This window comes from Ahaetulla prasina, chromosome 5 (genome assembly GCF_028640845.1).
Source record: "Ahaetulla prasina isolate Xishuangbanna chromosome 5, ASM2864084v1, whole genome shotgun sequence".
Taxonomy (NCBI): domain Eukaryota; kingdom Metazoa; phylum Chordata; class Lepidosauria; order Squamata; family Colubridae; genus Ahaetulla; species Ahaetulla prasina.
In genome coordinates this window covers 41,433,985-41,456,794 of record NC_080543.1, presented here as the reverse complement: position 1 = coordinate 41,456,794, position 22,810 = coordinate 41,433,985, and the positions used below count along the sequence as shown (strand labels likewise).

The 22,810-nt window shown below is 39.7% G+C and overlaps 1 protein-coding gene across 1 annotated transcript in view; it reads right to left on the bottom strand.

Annotated features, from left to right (window-relative positions):
• The window catches only part of EPHA6 (EPH receptor A6), a 512,200-nt gene that overhangs the window by 97,422 nt on the left and 391,968 nt on the right, over window positions 1-22,810 (bottom strand). Inside the window, exon 12 of the mRNA XM_058185714.1 lies at window positions 11,247-11,372. Within this exon, the coding sequence (XP_058041697.1) occupies window positions 11,247-11,372 (126 nt within the window). The remainder of the gene's footprint in view (window positions 1-11,246; window positions 11,373-22,810) is intronic.

The following is a 22,810-nucleotide window of genomic DNA, read 5'->3' as shown; positions in this document are numbered from 1 at the left end:
CTATCATAAGCACAATTTTATATTGAATGTTAATAATTCAATATAAAACTCCCCCCAGGACTCCGTCAACTTCCAGACCTCCGAACCTTCCGTCGCGAGCTTAAAACACACCTATTTATCTGCGCGGGACTGGACTAGTTTTTAAATTTCTTAAATTTTTTAAATTTTATAGGGGTTTTAATTGGTTTTAATATTTATATTATTTTTAATAATTAGGCTTTTTGAATATGTCTTTTAATGGTTTTCTTAATTTGTATATATATGTTTTTTATCTGCCTGTGAACCGCCCTGAGTCCTTCGGGAGATAGGGCGGTATATAAATTCGAATAATAAATAAATAAATAAATAAATAAAATAAATAATCAGGCCTTATTTTCAATATAATTTTATGCATTTTGACAAACACTTTATTGATGTGCAGAGGGAAGTAAAAATAAAATGTAACTTGCCTAATAGTACAGAACAACCTTCATTCTTGTCATACCAAGAACCAGATGATCTATATACCTTAATAAATTCTCAGTCTAATCATTTTCAATCATTTCCCATTAACAAGCACCTCCAAAGCAGGAGTCCTGTAAAATGATGCGGTTGTTGGTTCTGATATTAATATTTTGAATAGAAATGTGTTAGCTAACTCCTTTCTGGGTAACACAGTGTGAATTAATAATAATAGGCTTCATCTATGGTTCCTATTATAGATGTCAAGCTGGAGAATGAGTAGGAGGTAGTATAATTAAAGCACTGTGCAGAGCTTTGGAGAATATCTATTGACTCCTGATCTTGACCTCCTATAGGTCTTGTTTGACCTTCAGTGGTTCAGAGTACCAGTAGCAATGGCAGCTCGAGGCTCCGCCCACCCTCCTGGTCGTCATTACTTCCTGGTTTTAACCAGGAAGTAACCAGTTTTTTACCTTCTGTGCATGCGCGGAGGGTCAGTGCGTGCACGTGATGCGTGCACTTCCGAATTGGTAGGGAAGATAAGTAGATTTCACTCATCTATCTATCTATCTATCTATCTATCTATCTATCTATCTATCTATCTATCTATCTATCTATCTATTTTTTTTATAGAATTTTATAGAATTTTATTGGCCAAGTGTGATTGGACACACAAGGAATTTGTCTTGGTGCAGATGCTCTCAGTGTACATAAAAGAAAAGATACGTTCATCAAGGTACAACATTTACAACACAATTGATGATCAATATATCAATATAAATCATAAGGATTGCCAGCAACAAGTTACAGTCATACAGTCATAAGTGGAAAGAGATTGGTGATGGGAACTATGAGAAGGGAAGGGAACTATCTATCTATCTATCTATCTATCTATCTATCTATCTATCTATCTATCTATCTATCTACCTACCTACCTACCTACCTACCTACCTACCTACCTACCTACCTACCTACCTACCTACCTACCTACCTATCTATTATAAACTATAAAATTTGGGCAAAATTCTAAGTGTAATTAAGCTACAAATAGTAATTTAAATTATGAATGTTGCTTGTGAAAACAGGAAGGTTTTTTTTATTTTTTATCCTGCCTTTACTATAATTTCTTTATAAATAATTCAAGGTGGCAAACATGCCTAATACTCCTTCCTCCTCCTATTTTTCTCTACAACAATAACCCTCTGAAGTGAGTTGGCTGAGAGACAATAACAAGCCCAAAGTCACTCAACCAGTTTTCATGTGAATACTAATATCCCAGAAAAAAAAATTATTGAAAAAGTTTTACAAGATCCCCCCCCCAATACATTCCCCCTCCCCACAACCCTAATCCTTCCCATCCCTCCTCCCTCCTCCAGCCCCTTCCTCCCCTGACATCCCAGAGCAAATACAGGGTATCATATCTAACAATCATAAACTAAAATATGCTAATTAACATAAACTCCCATCCCTCTTCTTGAACCTCAACTCCCCTTTTCCATAAAAAAAGAAGAAAAAGGAAAATATTAATATTAATACAATTATCTTCTATTCATTTAAAAGCTATTTAGTATTTTATTACTTCAATCTCCATTATATATATCTTTCAAAAATAATCTTTCAAATATGGTAATAATTCTACCTTCTCATCTAAGTCCATTAAATTTAAAGTCCAGTCTTCTGTAATAAACAATATTCCATCTTCCAATGTTGTAATGTCAAAAATTATTCCTCAGAATACCTTATAATCAATCATATTTATATATCCATCATACATAATAATAAACATCATCTTTCCTTATATGAATTTAACATTTACCTCATATTCTTCCCCATATTCCCCATACCATAACTTTCTAAACAATTTACACCCCATTTATCATACAATCCATAACTTTTCTACTTTTTATATTCAGAAATATCGCTTATAATTTACCCTATCCCATGAAAGGAAAGTCTTTTCATTTGAAAATATTACTTCTTTACTCCTTGCTGTTTAGGTTTAGTAGTTACAATCATACTTTGATCCTTCCCTACGGCTTTCTGTGTTTCTTCTCCCAAATTCACAGCCCCAATTTTAGGTTGTATTTGCTTTGCTTCCTTTTCCCCTTTTTTAACCATTCCCACCTCTCCTTTCATCTTAACTTCTAACAGTGGCAAACTTCCAACCTTCAATACTTTAGTATAAAAATCTCTTGCTTTAAAACTGTATTAAGACAATATCTCCCTCCTTATAGTTTACTGTTAATCCAGCTGGTACATTCCATCTATACTGTATCTGGAGATTTCTGAGCTGATCCACCAAAAAAGCATATTCTTTTCTATTTCTTAACATTTTAGGAGGAATTTCTTTCAATACCAATACCTCTTGTCCCAATATTTGAATTTTATTTTTATAAGAAACTTGTGAACACTTGGCCAATAAAATTCTATTCTATTCTATTCTATTCTATTCTATTCTATTCTATTCTATTCTATTCTATTCTATTCTATTCTATTCTATTCTATTCTATTCTAATCTTTCTAGATGTAAAATAAATTAGTACATCTCTTGGCAAATGTCTCTGCTTTGCAACTCATGAATTAACACGGTATTTTTTTCCAATTTGAATTTCAAAGTCCACTGGTTTCTGTCCAATCAGCTGTGCAAAAGCCTCTGCAAAAATCTTTTTTAAATCCTCTCATTTATCTTCTTTCAAACCTCTTACTCTCAATGCAAATTCCATAACTCTGTATTGCAATAGTACACGCTCTTCTTCTGCTCTCTCCACCTTGATCTGGAACACCTCTATTTTATTTTTTAAGTCCAAATTAACTTGATTAATTTCTTCAACTCTATCATCCAACTGTTTTATATTCTCTGCCTTGGTCTGAAACTCCTCTATTTTGCTTTTTAAGTTTGAATTAACTTGATCCATCGCTTCCACTTTTTCACCCAATTGTTTTGTGTATTCAACCAGAGTCTTAAATGCTGCCAGCACTTCTTCTCTTATCTCTTCATCCTCAGCTGCAACAAAGTCTTTAATTTTCAATATTTTCTCCTTAATTTCCTTAATTTTTTTATCCCGAACAGAAATTTGAGCCTTCAGAAATTCCTTCAGCTCCTCTTGTAATTCATATAATTGAACTAACGGCGCTCCAACTTTCTTGAAAACAGCAGGCTGTATTTGTACAGAAGCCATCTTACTTTAATTTTATAATTTGAAACAAAGTCAAGGTCTTTTTGCAAACACAGTATTTAAATTAAATAAGTCAGTTATATAATCTTTCCAGCTTTCACTTTATAGTTTCTTCATATAAATGTAAAATCCAGCAAGTTTAAGCAAAGTTATAAACTGTAACAGTGTTAATAAACACCTTTGACTTTCACTTTCACACCCATTATACTCAGACGCCATTTCCTTTCTTCTCAAATGGAATCCACAAACGGGTTGAGGTTTGGTACTCACATCTACCTTGCCTCCTGACATTGCTCTGTCTGGTTAAGTCAAAAATCCATTTAAACTCAATATTGATCGCAGATGTGGTTGCGGCATTTTGCTCTGCCAAAAAAGACAGAGGCGTCCTGGATCTGGAGCTCTTCGGGTTCCCAAGGGAGCTCTCCCCTTCAAGCCTCCAGGATCATTCCTGGTGCTTTTGGGGGAGCTCTACCTCCACCCGATTGCTCACCTTTCCCTCTTCACCCAAGGGAAAGGTTTCCAAGCCGCTAGACAGCTGATTTTCATTGTCTTAGTGGCTCTATGTGATCTAGGGCTGGCGGTCTAAAAAGACCATCCTCAATGACCATCGGAGCCACAGGAAGTGCCCCAGAAAAATATTTTTGAATAGTCTTTCATTTTATTTTTTACTATACATAGGAGGTCAGAAACCTATAGTATGTTAGTAGTTTTTAATTTTTTTATACAGCAATCAATTACATTTCAGTAGAACTGATAAAAAGTTCACTTGGGGAATCTGGAATGTTGCTCCAATTTTATTATGAACTTAACACAACTAGAAATATTTATTTTCCTCATAAAATAATTAAAACAAGATACTTGAATTTTATAAAACCCTCTTGTGAACAAAATACACCGGGCTCAGCATGAAAATGCTGTTTTAAGTCACATCACAGAAACAGTTTTGATACTGAGCAACATTAAACATATGGCAAGGTGAAAACAAAGCAAGGGCTAACACAGAACAACATCAGAATCACATATAATTAAAACCATAAATTTTATCAAGATATTGTCAAGAGCTCATTGTTATCTTATATTTGGGTTTCAGGTGCCGTTGCCCAGAATTTGGCTATATTGTATATAATGCTTGAGTGCCCATTATGAAGGCAACATAGGATTCGGCTATAGTTGGTTACCCTGCATGTCTCATAAAATTCCTAATAAAATAAGATACATAAATCTGTTTACCAGATATAGATGCATTTATTTCTCATAAGGAATCTTATTAAGTGGTCCTCCAACAAAGCAAATCACAATATATTAAAAATGGGCTTGAGAGAAGATTCTGTGTAAAGTAGGCATTTCTGAAATAGATAGTTAGCCGATTGCAATATGTAACATATTTAGCATATAACCTCCTAATGCTGACCTGCCTTTCCATATGTGGTCTCTGAAATAGCAGGTGAAGACTTGCAGCATAAGATCCTCAGAGCCTGGATCTTCGGCTGATGTTATGTAATGCCCGGTCCGTGGTAAATAAAGCCCCCCTGATTTGCGACCTTATTCAGGGGGAGTCCGCGGACCTTATGGGCATTACGGAGACCTGGTTGGGCCTAGAGGGGGGGGGTTCCCCTCGTTGAACTGTGCCCTCCAGGTTTCCGAGCATTCCATCAGCCAAGGGCCCAGGGTAGGGGTGGAGGGGTGGCGGTTGTCATTAAGGAAGATCTAGAGCCGAGGGAGGCCACTGTTCCTCAGATTGCCGGCTGTGAATCCCTCTTTGTGAGGTGGGGCCATAGGAATCAGTTGGGCTTGCTGATCGCATACCTGGCTCCTTGCTGCGTGACCACAGCCCTGCCCGAGCTGCTGGAGTTACGTGCCACTGTCGCAGTTGAGACCCCCAGACTTATAGTCATGGGGGATTTCAACTTGCCATCAGCTGGCTTGTTATCAACTACAGCTCGGGAGTTCCAGGCTTCCATGATGGCCTTGGACCTGATTCGAGTAAATGATGGCCCTACGCACATGGGGGGAGGCACGCTGGACTTGATTTATATCTCTGGACAGTGGTTAAATGATCTGGAGTTAGGTGATCTAGTAACTGAACCAATGTCATGGTCCAATCATTTTCTCCTTCGCCTAGACTTCCGAACCGCCACCCACCATCGCAGGGAGACGGAACCTACACGCTGGTTCCGTCCCAGGCACCTGATGGACCCTGAGAGGTTCCTGACGGAGTTTGGGCCATTCCCTGAGGATCAGACCCACGGCACGACTGAGGAACTAGTTGCTGCCTGGGAACAGGCCGCGGCTGGGGCCTTGGACCGTGTCGCGCCTTTGCGGCCTCTGACCCGGCGCAGATCTCGTCCGGCCCCGTGGTTTTCCGAGGGGCTGAGGGAGATGAAACGCCGGAGAAGACGCCTAGAGAGCACCTGGAGGTCCAGTCGTTCCGAAGCTGATCGGACACTAGTTAGGTCCTATTCTAACTCAGGGCAATGAGGGAGGCGAGGCGTTCCTACGCCTCCACCCTCATTGCGTCGGCAGATAACCGCCCGGCCGCCCTGTTTCGGGTGACCCGCTCCCTCCTTCATCAGGAGGTGCGGGATGACCCGTTGCAGGGACGTGCCGAGGAGTTTAGTGGTTATCTATACGACAAAATCGCTCAGCTCCGGGATGGTCTGGACCGAAATTGGGATGATCCAAGCGGGGGAGAGGAGGCACGTCTTGTTGAGTCTGTTTGGGATGAATTTGACCCTGTGGCTCCCGAGGACGTGGACAGGTTGTTGGGGAGGCTCCACGCCACTACATGTTTACTGGACCCGTGTCCTTCTTGGCTGGTGCTGGCCACTCAGGAGGTGACACGAGGCTGGCTCCAGAGGATTATCAATGCTTCCTTGTTGGAAGGGGTTTTCCCCGCCACCTTGAAAGAGGCGGTGGTGAGACCCCTCCTCAAGAAGCCCTCTTTGGACCCGGCTATTTTGGGAAATTATCGTCCGGTCTCCAACCTTCGCTTTGTTGCGAAGGTTGTAGAGAGTGCTGTGGCGCGACAGCTACCCCAATACCTGGATGAATCCGTCTACCTAGACCCGTTCCAGTCCGGCTTCCGACCCGGTTACAGCACGGAGACAGCTTTGGTCGCATTGGTGGATGATCTCTGGAGGGCCAGGGCCAGGGGTTATTCCTCTGCCCTGGTCCTATTAGACCTCTCAGCGGCTTTTGATACCATCGACCATGGTATCTTGCTGCGCCGGCTGGGGGGATTGGGAGTGGGAGGCACCGTTCATCGGTGGTTCTCCTCCTATCTCTCCGACCAGTCGCAGACCGTGTTGACAGGGGGGCAGAGGTCGACCGTGAGGGGCCTCACTTGTGGGGTGCCTCAGGGGTCGATTCTCTCGCCCCTTCTGTTCAACATCTACATGAAGCCGTTGGGTGAGATCATCAGTGGCTTTGGGGTGAGGTATCATCAGTACGCTGATGACACTCAGCTGTACTTTTCCACCCCAGGCCACCCCAATGAAGTTGTTGAAGTGCTGTCCCGGTGTTTGGAAGCCGTACGGGTCTGGATGGGGAGAAACAGGCTCAAGCTCAATCCCTCCAAGACGGAGTGGCTGTGGATGCCGGCATCTCGATTCAGTCAGCTGCAGCCGCAGCTGACTGTTGGAGGCGAGTTATTGGCCCCAAAGGAGAGGGTGCGCAACTTAGGGGTCCTCCTGTGAGAGGAGAGATGAGCGGCTGTCGTTTGAAGACCATGTGACGGCCGTCTCCAGGAGGGCCTTCCACCAGGTTCGCCTGGTTTGGCAGTTGCGCCCCTTCCTTGATCGGGATGCCTTGTGCACAGTCACTCATGCGCTCATTACCTCTCGCTTGGATTATTGTAATGCTCTCTACATGGGGCTCCCCTTGAGGTGCACTCGAGGGCTTCAGTTAGTCCAGAATGCAGCTGCGCGGGTGATAGAGGGAGCTTCACGTAGCTCCCATGTAACACCGCTCCTGCGCAGACTGCACTGGCTACCTGTGGCCTTCTGGGTGCACTTTAAGGTTTTGGTTATGACCTTTAAAGCGCTCCATGGCTTAGGGCCTGGGTACTTACGGGACCGCCTGCTGTTACCACATGCCTCCCACCGACCCGTACGCTCTCACAGAGAGGGACTTCTCAGGGTGCCGTCCGCCAAGCAATGTCGGCTGGCGGCCCCAGGAAGATCCTTCTCTGTGGGGCTCCACACTCTGGAACGAACTTCCCGGTTTACGCCAAATACCTGACCTTCGACCTTTCGCGAACTGAAGACACATCTTTTCATTCGCGCGGGGCTGGCTTAAAATTTTATGGATTTTATAATTTTCTATTATGAATTTTAAATGGGGTTTTAGTTTTTCTATACATTTTAAATTTTTAGGCTAATTATAATAAGTTTTTTAATTTTGGATTTTATACTGTATATTGTCTTGTTTGTTTTTATTCTGCCTGTACACCGCCCTGAGTCCTTCGGGAGAAGGGCGGTATAAAAATCAAATAAATAAATAAATAAATAAATAAATAAGAATTCTAAATGTCATTTGAAATGTTAACATGGGAAAAACATCAGATAGAATTAGACAAGATGTTACTATGGCAAGACAAAGGATTTGTTGAAGTCCTGCTTGGGATATATCAATTAAAATAAATATGATTTTGAGTTTTAAAAATCCAATTATGTGCAAATGGCACAGCATGTGTGATAGTTTGACTTCCACTACATATATCTGTTTGCTTGCTAATTTGCTTCATAAAACTAATGCAGAAGCCAAGGCAGATATTTTTCAGGATGCTGAAGATAGTATAGAAAGTCAAAATTATATTGTGCAACCAGAAATCCATTATAATATACTGAATGGGCTTTTTTTTGTAAGCTACAAGTCAGTGAAGTTCCATTTCAGTGGATTTATTCTAAATTTGACTAAATGATGGGCCAATTAATTATTATTCTGTTCTGAACTTGCCAAATCAGTGTTCATGTTTCCATGCTATGCAGAAAAATAAATAAAGAGGAATTAAGAACAAACTTCCAAACAGTTAGCTTCAAATTAAATCTAGTTAATTGTGTTCAATTGATTCTAATAATTCCAAAGAAAGGGAATAAAAATATTTCTAATCCTATCACATTAGGATAGCAGTGAAAATCAAATCACAAAATAATAAATAGAAAGATGAATAATTTAGTGGGAAACGGGAGGCTGAGAAAGTGACAGATGGGTGGAGTTAATGAGATCTGGAAAAAAGAAAGACGAGAAATTTAAAGGACAAAAGATAATATACAAGGTGGTATGTGGATGTGAGGAAAACAAGAATTGTTTGCAAGTATAGACAAGTATGAACAAGTGTTCTGTAATAAAACTTGTGGCATAAACCAGATTTAACTATTTCCTTTTTACACCCTGATGTCATTCAATTAATTGTTTTGGTTTACTATTTTGTATTCTATTTTTGCTTTCTGCAGAACATTAGCCCAAAGAGACTGGCATGATGGCTTTGTATGCATGCATGACATTTTTAGATGACATCTGAATGAAATATCACTTTCTGCAAGACCACTAAATTTTATTTCAGTTGTTAAAAAGGAAAGAGATGTTTCTTTTTAGGACAATAAACTTGTTGTCATATAATAGCTGTCAGAGTTGTTTCCTCTTTGCAAGAAGTATTCTCCTCTATACAAGAGAAGTATGCAACATTTTTAGGTCCTGGAATGATATGCCTGGAGAATTTTCCAACGTTTGTAGGGCCAGAACCAAGAAATAGACATGATCAGATTAAAAACTAAATTTTATTTGAAATAATGTTTTCAATATTAAATTTAACCACTATTTCTACATTTAATAATTTTACAGCAACTAGGTTTGGAAGAAGTCTGCATATTATTCAAGTCCCTAAGTCTGGACCATATAATCACACATATCCAGGAACGTTATTTTCAGCTATAGACTCAGATTTCAATGGCCATTTCTTGTAGATAAGTGGCCATGCTCCTGATGATTCATCATGTAGACATATCATTTAAAATGATATATTGGCTTGCTTTCCATTTGGTGCATTTACTGAAGGAGCCAGGCTAGAACCAGGAGACAATGAATTCTAGTGCTATATTAGCCACATGTGCCAGTTAGATGAATCTGGACAGTCATTCTCAATTAGCTCTATAAAGAAGGCAATGGCAAACACTTCCAAAAAGTGTTGCCAAGACACTAAATCAACATAAGACTTTAAAAAAAATTTTTTTTTAAAAAAACCCTTGCACTATCATTTGAAACTACAAAAAAAATTGTTTGGTGATGAGCATTTATTAATTTAACATACTATTCTGAAATGTAATTATGAAGTACAGCTGCCAGGAAAGAGTTAATGATGTTATTTTTAAATGGAAGATGAGACTAGTGTGAATAAACAGACCTTATCAAGAAAATTGTTTTATTTTACTATTATACTACACTTTGGGAATTTGGGAAAGAAATGTTGATCTATTATGATAGACATTGAATAATTTTTCATTTCTTAATTCATTTTAAACAGAAATGCTAGTTTACACTATATAGATGCAATCCACAAATACTAAAGAAAATTAAAATGCTCCTGGTTATATTTGGAAATCTGACTTCCTTTTTAATTATTTTCTGTTATAAAGCAACACAATACCCTTTTCACATACATTAATATATAATGACTTGAAGGACTCTATTTCTTAAAATAGTAAATAAACCCAATAGCTATAGCTAATGTTTCATAGGATCATTGCAGAAGACACAGATGCTTTAAAGGTATGCCGACAGAGACATTGTTTGTGCCATTGGGTGCACAGAAATATCTTTTTTAATGGAATCCAAAGTTCTGAGTAGTTCTAGCATTTCATTTTTAGAAGGAGCTGAACATATAGGCAATCCTTGAATTACAACTACAATTGAGCCCAAAAGACAATTGTTACTTGAGTTTTGTCCAATTTTACTACCTTTTTTTTTACCACAGTTGTTAAGTGAATCACTGTACTTGTTAAGTGTTTATGAGTTCATTAAGTGATTCTGACTTCTCCCATTGACTTTATTTGTCTGAAACTGGCTTGGAAGATTACAAATGGCGACCACATGACCTCGGGAGATGCAACTGTCATAAGTACATGCTGGTTGCCAATTGCCCAAATTTTGATCACGTGGTCACAACGATTGTAAGTATGAAAACACATCATAAATCACTTTTGCCAGTGCCGTTGTATCTTCAAATGATCACTAAATGAATGTTTGTAAGTTAAGTACTATTTGTACTACATTTATATAGCCATATTACACAGACCAATGTAAAATCATCAAGCAATATGTGACATCAAAGTTCTAGGTCATAATAGATGTAGATGGGCCCCTAGCTGTTTAGCCAGTTACTTTTTTTTAACTGCATCATATTAATTTGTTTAAAACAAAGAAAAAATTGCTTCTCTTTTTTGTAATGCTAATTCAGATTTTATGAACTTTTTTACTCAGTCTGATGTAGAACTTAGGGTATATTTATCTAATCTGTAACAAAAGTGACATACAAAATGTCTGCAAAAAAGTATATTTGTCCACCTTCTTCTGATCCCATGATCCCAAATACCTTAACAATGGGTGCTTTAATAATTTACATGGAATACCTACCGGAAAAAATCCTGGAGGGTAAAGATCCTCCCCCTGACAAAGGATGTGGGGCTGCAAGGTTATTTAAGACTCCTTCCCTCAGGAATCTTGGGCAAAGAGACTGGAACCCAATGGCCGGGAAGGGTCCTTATAAAAGATAAAAACTGTCATTAATTATAGGCAGTGATTTTGGTTGCTGAAAAGAAACTGTTTTCAATAGAGATAATATTGGATAATATTAATAAAATTTGATAATATTAAATAGCTTAATTATTAATTTACAACCAGTTGGATAATCAGCTCATGCCAGCCAAACAGATATTACTCCAAGGATTAAGTTTCATTCTGGTGCCACATTTTAATTGAGGAAAATGTGAGATTTGGAGAAACATCTTTTTTATTATCAGCTTGGTTAACTGTGTATTTTGTAGTTTTTCATTTATTTCATTTTCCATTTTCTGTTTTTTTTTTATTTTTTCCTGTAAAATTTATTAACATAAGTAAAATTGAAAAACCACATAATGCTAGGCACGAAACCATGGTTTACCAATCATGCTAGCACTGCTCGCAGATTTTATTAGGCTAAAGTGAGCCAATACATTTTCATATGATGCAATGTATGAATTCACTATTGTAGATGCCATTCATTAAAACCTCTCCAATGTTTACACCATTTTTTTCCTTATAGATAAATCTGTTAAACAGGTAAAGTCAGAATATTTTAAGTGAGCAAAATAATGTTTATACTTGGGGGTTGTAAACTACATTTTCAATTTGGTTTAACATATCAATTTCTAAACAATACTTGGACCATACTTGGATTAATATTTGAATACTTTGAGAAATCAGGAAATCTTCTTATTGTTCCATCATATTGTAATACAGTAGAAGCTCTGGTCATGACCATAATTCATTCCATAACTTTGGTTGCAAACCGATTTGGTTGTGACTCGAACCTAATTTCCCCATTGGATTGTATGTAAATACGATCAGTCTGTTCCAGACCCCTACAAACTGTATATAAATATTTTTTTAAAAATATTTTTAAACACAAAAATATTTAATTATGCCATAGAACTCACAGTATAATAGTAAAATATAAAATCCTTTAATAACACTGATAGCTGCTCCTGCCTTCTCAGCTGTCTTAGGGACTGGCTCTCCCACAACCTGGGCAGGAGGGCAGGTGGGTTTGGCTGGGCTGGCTGATTCACACAACGACCCTCCTGCCTTCCTCTCTGCAAGGAAGTCCCGGCGAGAAGAAGTGGCCCAACACACACCCTCCTTCCACGCTCTGAAGCCAAGTACCAGGGCCTTTCTATCGCCGGCCTGCTGAGGCTGTCGGCTTCTGTTCCTGCTGCCGCTCTCTGCAGCTCCCGGAGATTGCCATGGTGCTACTTCAACTGCCAGTGAGAACGAGATTAAAGGGTAACGTGGAATGGCAAACAAGAATCCTTGGGACTGAGAGGAGGGCAGTTGGGGGGAGATCCTGGCTTCCAAGCTGCCAAGATTCCCAACTGCAGACCTTGCTTGGCTCTGTTCCCAGCCCTCACTATGTGCGCAAAGCAACAGTAATGAAAAAGCTAAGATTGAGGTTTCTGCAGCGTCAAGAGGGAGGGGAGGGAGAGAGAGGGAGAAAGAGGTTGAGGAGAAAGTTAATCTCTCCAGTGACATGGGACAACCACTGTTATCTCCCCAATTCTGAAAACATCTGCTGTCAAAATTCACGAGGGAGAATTCTGAGGATAATTTTACATCGTACTCAAAATGTTTGGTCCTAATTTCCCCAGCCTCCCTTCTGAAGGACCTCCCTGAACCCAGCAAGTGAGAACCCAGCAAGAACGAGATTAAAGGGTAACTTTAACATGTGGAATGGCAGACAAGTTTGTTCAGCAGATCAACTTTATGATGTGGAAGGGGAAATCAGCCGCAATCGTGTTTGATCGCCACCCAAGTATGTGTTTGTGACCAGATTCAAAAATTTTGTGAATTTTTTGTTTGGAACCCGATTTGGTCGTGGTCAGAAGCATTTATGACCAGAGGTCCTACTATAGGTTGGAACAGTAATAATCAGACAAGTTCATAGATTCTGCAAACTTCAAAGTATTAATAAGGTCTGCTAATGAAAAATGGTATAAAGTTTTATACATATTGAAAAGTCACAGATAGTAAACTACGAAAGTAATCTTTGAATTTGATTGAAAAATACAGAAAGCCATAATTATGCAAGTCTTACTTGGATTTAGTTATTACCAGTGGTGGGATTCAGCCAGTTAGCACCACTTTGGGAGAACCAGTTGTTAACTTTCTGAGCAGTTTGGTAAACTGGTTGTTGGAAGAAATAATTAGGGCAGAGAACCAGTTGTTAAATTATTTGAATCCCACCACTGGTTATTACTACCAGTCACAGGGACTCAGGGATTCCCAAATATTCTGGCTAGTTGTAAATTTGGAATTTTGGAAACACTGTAAAAAATTCAAATCTAATAAGACACTGCATAACATTTATTTGGAGACATTGTCAGTGATAAATTCAGCAAAAAAGTAAGTTTTCCCCCCCCCATTGTACATATTACAGGAAGAAACTGCAAGTTCATGATCTTCTTACTATGTAGGATTTAATTCTCCTCTTCTATTTCCCAGAGTTTGATTACAAAACTTTAAAATGCTTGTTATTATGTTTTTAATGACTTTTTTGTTTTTTGTTTTTTTTGCAAATAAAATTTCTCCTATTTGGTTCAATCTGGGTACCGCCAATGTTGGAAAGTTAATTGTAGCAGGATTTGGTGACTCATTTTGTTAGACTGAATCAATTTGCGATTTGTGACTTCCAAAGATATAGACAGGTTGTTTGGAGCAGTAAATTCCACCACTTATAGATCTTTACCCAATTTGGTTTGTAACTTCTAGGTGGCAGGTTATTAGACAAACTTAATTTCCCTGATTGCCTGATTTATATTTAGTAGGGAGTTGAAAGAGGGATAGTAAATTGTCACTGAATCCAGACATGTCAGAGGTGTTCACTGTGAGTGGGTGTATTTCAGAGAAGTAACAGACATTGCTTTTCTGAATTGGGCTATACTTCTAGAAAGAACAGATATCCACATGGGGCAATTTCTGGATTCAACTGTCTCTGGTTGCAAGAGTCAGGAGTACCCTTAACCAGCTGTCTTTTCCAGCAACAAAATGACCTTAATACTGTGGGTCACATGCTGGTAACTTTTAGCTATGACTACAATAGTGCACTTGATACAACTTTTGTATTTAACATGAATACCTCAATTAATGCCAAATTTAGCAATTAGGTTGGTTTCTAAGTAACCACATTATGCTGTAGTAAAAAGATAGCATTGCACCTGTTTCTAGTTTGTTTTAGCAAAAAAAGAAAAAAAGGTGCTAGCTAAGTGGAAGAATATATCTTTTTATATGAACCCACACCCCTGATCACTGAGATCATCTTAGCAGGCTACAATGCCATATGGTCACCTCATAATGAAAAGTATTGAGCTTTTTCTCTTTATCTGCCACAATTCTTTGCAATCCATTCACTAAGTTAAATGGCTTAATCTCTTTATTCATTAAAAAAAAGCCTGTTAACAATTTTAATTACTGATTTTAATTTTAACATGATTGAATTAATTTTGATTTTATGTTTTAAAATTTATACTCATAGGCAGTATAAATCGAATAAATGAATGAATGAAAGAATATAACAGCATACTCTTATGAGAGTCACATTCCAGTGTTATTGCAACACAAAAGATGATCATCAATGTAAGAAAATGCTGGAACGCACAGACTTAAAACCTGCTATTCAATATTATATGCCTATGTCTTGACCAAGAACGTGAAAGAGGAGACAAGGAAACAAAATTCCACATTAAGGGTAATTTACACTGCAGTCTAAACTGCTTGTTTAACACATTGTTCCTGGCTGCTTCTGAAGCTTATTTCATCAGTTAAGATCTGGATTGCAATGCGTTGGCAAAGATGTCTGGCTGAACAAGGGATTGGTTGTTCCCCTACTTTCCCTTATTTGTTCACGTAAGTAGCAGTGAAGGATTGCCTGGTTAAACACCAAAAGATGAAAGGCATGGAATGTCAAGTGGGCTTTGAAATTTAATTAATTAGAGTATATTTTTAGAGAATTTGAACTCTGGACCATCAATCTTAATTCGAGACCTGACCTCTGACTATTTTGATTCTTTGTTCAATCTAATCTTTTGTCCATAAACTTCTACTCAATTTTTCCCCCTTCCAATTATGGCTGGATGTGATGAAGTTACATTGCTGTCTTCTCCATAAGGAGGGAAATCAGAAAATAATTTTTTATTCCTAGAAAAATATAAGGCATTTACTCTGAATTTAAATCTGTTCTTTCTATTAATTAAAACTCTACCCTATTTTGAATTTTCAAAGCCAAAATCAATTTCTATGAGCCAGAGTACTGTACTGCCTCTTAAACTGAAAATTTGTGGCTGTTGCTGATTTGGTGGGATTTATTCAATCCTGTGTAAGACCGAATCTGTTTTGGCCTGAATCTAATATGCTTGAGATCAGTTGACAGAGCCAGCTGATCCCTTTTTGGCATAATCTTAATAGCCTTCATTGATCAAGTTCATTAAGAATATTGTGAGACTTATTGTCTTTCTTGAGTGTATTGGTGAAGCTTCACCAAGCAATTCCCAGTTATTTCTTTGATTATCACAAAGAATTTGGTATCAAAAACTATGAGATAATTAAAAGGAATATTATAATACTATCATTTCTGAGCTGCAAATATCTAGACAATTACCAGATGGCAGGATAAAATACAGAAAATGTGGGAGACGACTTCCGGTGTCCGGTGGCAACGGACGTCTGGAAGGCTTCTCCTGCCTCCAGTGTCCGAATCCGGCCGCCGCCGAGGCCCTTAGGGGCCAGGTGTTCCGAAAAGGACACCTGCCGCACGGACGGCTCGCCAGGGGTCTCCCAGCCGATATACAGGACTGGGGGGACCGATGCTGGCGCGTCCTAGGCTCGGCGGGGTGCGGAGGCCACAGGCCGCGGCCATTACTTTGGTCGTCGCCTGGGCCGCTGTGCCCGGTGACACCGGGGCTTTGGATTTATAATTGCAGCAGCCTGGTGGTGAACAGGGAACGGAGAAGAATTGAGGAATGAGGAAGGGAAGGGAATATCGGCAAACGTGAGTGGAGTACTCCGGAGTGCGGGGGTTTTCTCCCTGCGACTGGAAGGAGTACGAATCACTTTGGAGAGAGGAGAACTTAAAATAACAAGATTACGGTTTTGTGGAGCTCTGGAGAAGAGGTGATGGAGAAATTTAGGAGGGAGGTTTGAGGCCCCTCCTCTGGGGAACAATGGTGGCGTCCAGCTTCCGCCTTCACTATGAGAATCTTGATGACATCACTTCCCTTCGGCTTCCTGGTTGATTAACTGTACTCTGGACTCGTTGCTCCTGTGAGTGCCCCCTGGTGGATCCGGAGGAAATTATAAGGATACTGTGCTTGCCTGAGGATTTTGAAAATTTTTTTTTTAAATGGCAAAAGGTCAGAGACCAACTGCTGGAGAAATGGAGAATTCTGGAAAAGTTATCTAATATGGACAAGAAACTGGATGAAATAAGAGCAGAAATTGTGACTATCCAAAAGGATTTAAAGGATACTCAACAAGTCTCAGCAGAAAATAAGCAGAAGGTGGAAGGTCTGGAGGGTGAGATGCGGCAGTGCAGAAAAGAGGGAGGCGACAAGCAATGCTGTGCTTGGACTACAGATGGATAAAATGTCTTATTTCCTTAGGTTTCAAAATTTGGAAGAAGTGGACCAAGAAGACTTGAGAGATGTTGTGACTAAACTGTTGGGAGAATTTCTTGGGAGAGGTATTGATTTTATGAATTGGGATGTGGATCGAGTTTATAGAGTTAATTCACAATATGCACGCATGCATGCAGTTCCTAGAGAGGTTCATGTCAAATTTGTGAAAAGAGGCGAGAGATGAAATTCTTAGAAAACATAGGAGTGGGGCACTGACTTATAGGGGCAGGGAGATAGCCATTCTGAGGCAGATTCCCAGACAGGTACGTGAAATGAGAAAGAAATATTACTTTTTATCAAGTAAATTGTACCAGAAGGGAGTGGGCTTCAGATGGCTGATGCCAGAGGGATTGATGATTTTCCGGGAGGGCATTACGAAAAAAATTAGTACAATTGCGGAGGCTGCGGCCTACGTGGAGGAACACAAAGCCCTCTTGGATTTAGATGACCCAGGAGTTGAAGAAGGGGAGGTTATAGACCATGGGGCGGAGGCGGCTGCCGCTGTTGAGGCCCTGGAGTTGGGTCAGGCTGAACCCAGAGTTCTGAGATCCAAAACTAGGAAGTGATAAAGATATTTGGTATTGTGTTGGTTTTCCTTATTCTCTTTCGTATGATATTCTGATTATTCTTGACCCTTCCTCATTGTGTATGTAAGATTGAAACTTAGCTACTTCGTTTCACCTGCTTGCCATATGGCTGTTGTATGTGTTTAAAATTTTGAGTAAAATTCTTATCATGTATAAGAAAAATGAAAATTTACCATACCTGATATGTATTTGCATAAATCTTTTTTGACCAATAAAAACTTTTTATAAAAAAAAAAAAAAAAAAAAATACAGAAAATGTAGAGATATATAGTTATGAAAGTCCTTATGAAGATCTGAAATATTAATTCACTGTAATTGTATGTGCACAGTATGCAGGTATAAGGACAGACTATAGCAGTTCTTGCTCATATCATACCAGCAGTCCATCTTTCCTGACACATACATTTCTGCGCTGGCCATATTAGGCAGAGTAAAATAATTAGTGCATGAATAATGGAGAGAAGGGAGCCTGGATTCCTTCCTTTTGCTGTATAACCTTTAGCCATTTCTTTTAGAAGGCTCAAGGATGAATTTTATTAAGTAGACATTTACTTCCAGCTAAGAGTAGATAATATGGCACTTTCTGAAATCAATCATCTGACCCATTAAAAGGCAGTTTCTTAGGTTACTGGGAATTCTTTGTTTGTCTATGGAATGTTTATGTTTAGTTGATCAGCTGATAGCTTTAAAAGTCACGGAGTATAAATATTTCACATTTAATAGCATTTGAATTGTAGCTACATGGTGACATCATTGGCAGCATAGGGATTGTCACACTACTTTTTGTTGTAGATGCCAAAAACTATCCTATTTCATTTATCACCATGTGCAGCAACACTTATCAAAATGTAGTAATCTCCTGTGAACCCAACAGAATATATTTGTGTATAATAGTCATATCATAATTTTAGTGCCAAAAATATTGAGATAAAGCAACAAGAAATTAGGGAAATGGGAAAGGTGCCATTTTATGGTTGTAAAAAAGTAAACAAACCTGTAATATTAATGAATGATTACATTAACTGTAGCAAATAAAGGGATAATAAGTTGTATGGTTTCTGTTTACTTAATATTAATAGGCATACAGTACAGGTCTTTTTAGACCTATGAAATTCTTCTCAACTGGAATTATGATTGGACAAATGAAGGAATGAACAAAATGTGATTCTTTATAAATATTACAGTGTTATCAAACATGGCAGCAGCTTACGACACAACTTGTAACTATTCCCAAATATCAGGGAAAGCCCTAATAATCAGTCTTATATTGTTGTTGTTTTTAAAAAATGAAGAAACTCATCTAAAATGACTGCCTATTGATTACTTTAGAAACCCTCAGTTGCAGAGTGTACTTTCAGCTGCTGTTTACTTCCACTTGGGGCTTGGGGTGGTGAAGAGGAAATGTAAAGTACTTTGCCAGGAAGTTTAATAACACATTTTGCTTCCTCTGGCTTCTGCTTCCATTATTTTCAAGCTGAACTGCATGTTTGTTCCTCAGAGACAGCCAACACCTGCCTCTCATTATAATCAGGAAAGAAACAGGTTCCTTCATCTTCATGAGGTGTAATTTTGCAGTGATTAACAGAAATGAAAAGAAAAAAAAGGCCCAGGAAGAAAAATCAACTAAAATATAATTCATTTATATATTCCAAAGTTTACTTAGGCACAGTGACAAAAAGTAATGTTAGCTTTACATAAATTTAGAAACACATAAATGGATGATGAATTGCTGAGCCTCCTTGCCTAAGCATTATCCTTCCTTTGTATATAATATGCTTCACTTCATACTTTCAACTTGATGCATTCATACCATCAAAGGAACAAAATTTGATCTGACTGTATATATACACCTTTATCTCGTTTAAGAAATCTATCCTGGGTCACACTAGTAATTGCTTGAAAATAGTTAGATAAAAAACAACAACAGCCCCTCCCCCCATAAAAAGGGACTTTGGTTGTTTGACTTTCCCCTCCATCCTCTTAAGCTATAACCTAAACTTTATAAACGCATGGCACAATATAGGAGAACAAACCCATCAGGACAAGATTCAGCAGCCCATCTGCATTTCAAAGACAAATGGCACTCTTTTGAAGACAGCAAAGTTTACACTTTGGACAGAGACAACCACTGGTTTGAAAGAGGGGTCAACGAGACCATTGAACAGCCCTCTATCCACAGAGGGGGAGGAATATGATATCATCTATTTCCAGTCTACAGCACAGTCCTTTCAAGAGTTCCAAGAAGGTGCCACACCCTTTTTCACTATGCAGGTGACTATGACTACACAAATAAACCTCCAAGTGGCCTCAACGACTGTCTAAAAGAATGTAAATAACCAGCTGTCTGCAAAGAGTACAAATCCTTCCATTCCCCACCATCCAGTCAGAGCTGAAGAAGCAAAATGTCTTCAAAGAAAAACCAGAAAGTCCAGCTGCCTCTTGAAAAAAAGCACCTTTGGGACAATCATTATTTGGATGACTGAGAATCTCCGTAGACGTTTTCCTAACCTAAAGTTGGACTTTATCTTTTATTCCTTTACCAAAAAGATTTATTCGCCCATCTCCCCATGTTTTAGCAATATATGATTTCCTTCCTTTTTGTCTAGGTCAGATCCAAGACAATAAATGCATACCACTTTTTCATACCACCTTTTCTGTCTTTATGTTTATTTATAAATGAACAAACACTTAGGGGACTGTCTTGAATCAGAAATAAAGAAAAAAGAGTTAAGCTTTCCTTCTACCTCCTGCTTCTATATTTTTATATTTCTACTATACACAATACTATGCAGTTAGAAACATATTGTGGTTTGATATCAAATATAGTTTATAGCCAAAATACAGATAAGTCTACAATAATGACTATTATTGCAAAGGGTGATGTGTTCTTGGGAGAGACAAGGAAAGCACATAGAGAGGGTACACCAAGGTTGTATATTCTCCAAAAGGTTGCCCAAAATCTAATGGTCATACTACATAAAGCAAGAGGTGACTATATCAGGCAGCAGCAACACAGATGTCGGAGGTGAATGGTAATTTTAGTCTGACAATGACAAAGACTGTGTGGGAGAAGGCAAAGGTAGTCAATCCTGTATGTTATCAAGAATACATGGAAAAACAAGTTAAAGTTGGAAATGGTAAGAAGGAAATATAATTGGACTGAACAGACCTTGGAAACAGGTTCAGCCATTCCACTATTTCTTCAGTACTAACCATCCTTCAAGCAACCAAAATAACACTAATTTATTTATTTATTTATTTATCAAACTTATATACCGCACCATCTCCCGTAGGACTCAGGGCGGTTCACAGGCATATTTAAAACAATATAATAAATAAGCATTAAAACCCAGTTAAAACTAAATATTATCCTGGCCTGATCACTAAAACAATAAAAACCAATAAAACCCCCATTAAAATTTAACTAAAACATTTTATTCTTAGGCTAGTCCCGCACGCTGGAATAATAAAGTCTTCAGTTCCCGTCTGAAGGTCCGGAGGTCGGGGAGTTGTCGTAATCCCGGAGGAATCTCATTCCACAGGGCTGGTGCCGCCACAGAGAAGGCCCTCCCCCTGGGGGTCGTCAACCTGCATTGTTTGGTCGACGGCACCCTGAGGAGGCCCACTCTGTGGGAGCGCACAGGTCGTTGGGAGGCAATCGGCGGCAGAAGGCGGTCTCGAGGGTATCCCGGTCCTAAGCCATGGAGCGCTTTAAAGATGGTAACCAAAACCTTGAATTGCACCCGGAAGACTACCGGTAGCCAGTGTAGGCCGCGCAGGATAGGTGTTATATGGGAGCAACGCGGTGCTCCCTCTATCATCTGCGCGGCCGCGTTCTGGACTAACTGGAGCCTCCGGGTGCTCTTCAAGGGGAGCCCCATGTAGAGAGCATTGCAATAGTCCAGGCGGGAAGTGACGAGGGTGTGAGTGACTGTGCGTAAGGCGTCCCGGTCAAGGAAGGGGCGCAACTGGCGGATCAGGTGGACCTGATAAAAAGCTCCCCTGGTGACAGCTGTCAAATGTTCCTCTAAGGACAGCCGATTGTCCAGGAGAACGCCTAAGTTATGCACTCCCTCCCTGGGGGTCAGTACTTCCTCCCCCACAGTCAGCGATGGTGTAAGCTGACTGTACCGGGACGCCGGCACCCACAGCCACTCTGTCTTGGAAGGGTTGAGTCGGAGCCTGTTCCTCCCCATCCAGACCCGCACGGCCTCAAGACACCGGCCCATCACCTCAATGGCTTCATTGGGGTGGTTCGGGGTGGAAATGTACAGCTGAGTATCATCAGCGTACAGATGATAATCCACCCCGAAACCACGGATAACCTCACCCAGCGGCTTCATATAGATGTTGAACAGGAGAGGCGAGAGAACAGACCCCTGAGGCACCCCACAAGTGAGGCGCCTAGGGGTCGACCTCTGCCCCCCTGCCAACACCGTCTGCGAACAGTCAGAGAGATAGGAGGAGAACCACCGATAAACGGTGCCTCCCACCCCCAATCCCTTACTTACGGGACCGCCTGCTGTTACCTTATGCCTCCCATCGACCCGTACACTCTCACAGAGAGGGTCTTCTCAGGGTGCCGTCCGCCAAGCAATGCCGGCTGGCGGCCCCCAGGGGAAGGGCCTTCTCTGTTGGAGCACCTACTCTCTGGAACGACCTTCCCCCTGGTTTGCGCCAAATATCTGACCTTCGGACCTTTCGTCGGGAATTAAAAACTCATTTATTCATTCAGGTGGGACTGGACTGATTTTTTAGATTTTTTAAATTTCTAAATTTTTAAATTTTAAATTTTTAAATTTTCTGTAATTTTATATGGGGTATTTTAGGTTGGTCAATTTGACGGTTTTAATTCGGCCACTATTGAATAGGTATTTTAAATTGATTTTTAACTTTGTATACTTATTGCTTTTTATCTTGGCTGTACACCGCCCTGAGTCCTTCGGGAGAAGGGCGGTATAAAAGTTTAATAAATAAATAAATAAATAAATCCCCCCAACTGTCGCAGCAGGTTACCATGGTCGATGGTATCAAAAGCCGCCAAGAGATCTAATAGAACCAGGACAGAGGAACAACCCCTGTCCCGGGCTCTCCAGAGGTCATCCACCAACGTGACCAAAGCCGTCTCGGTGCTGTAACCGGGTCTGAAACCGGACTGGAACAGGTCCAGATAGATAGTTTCCTCCAG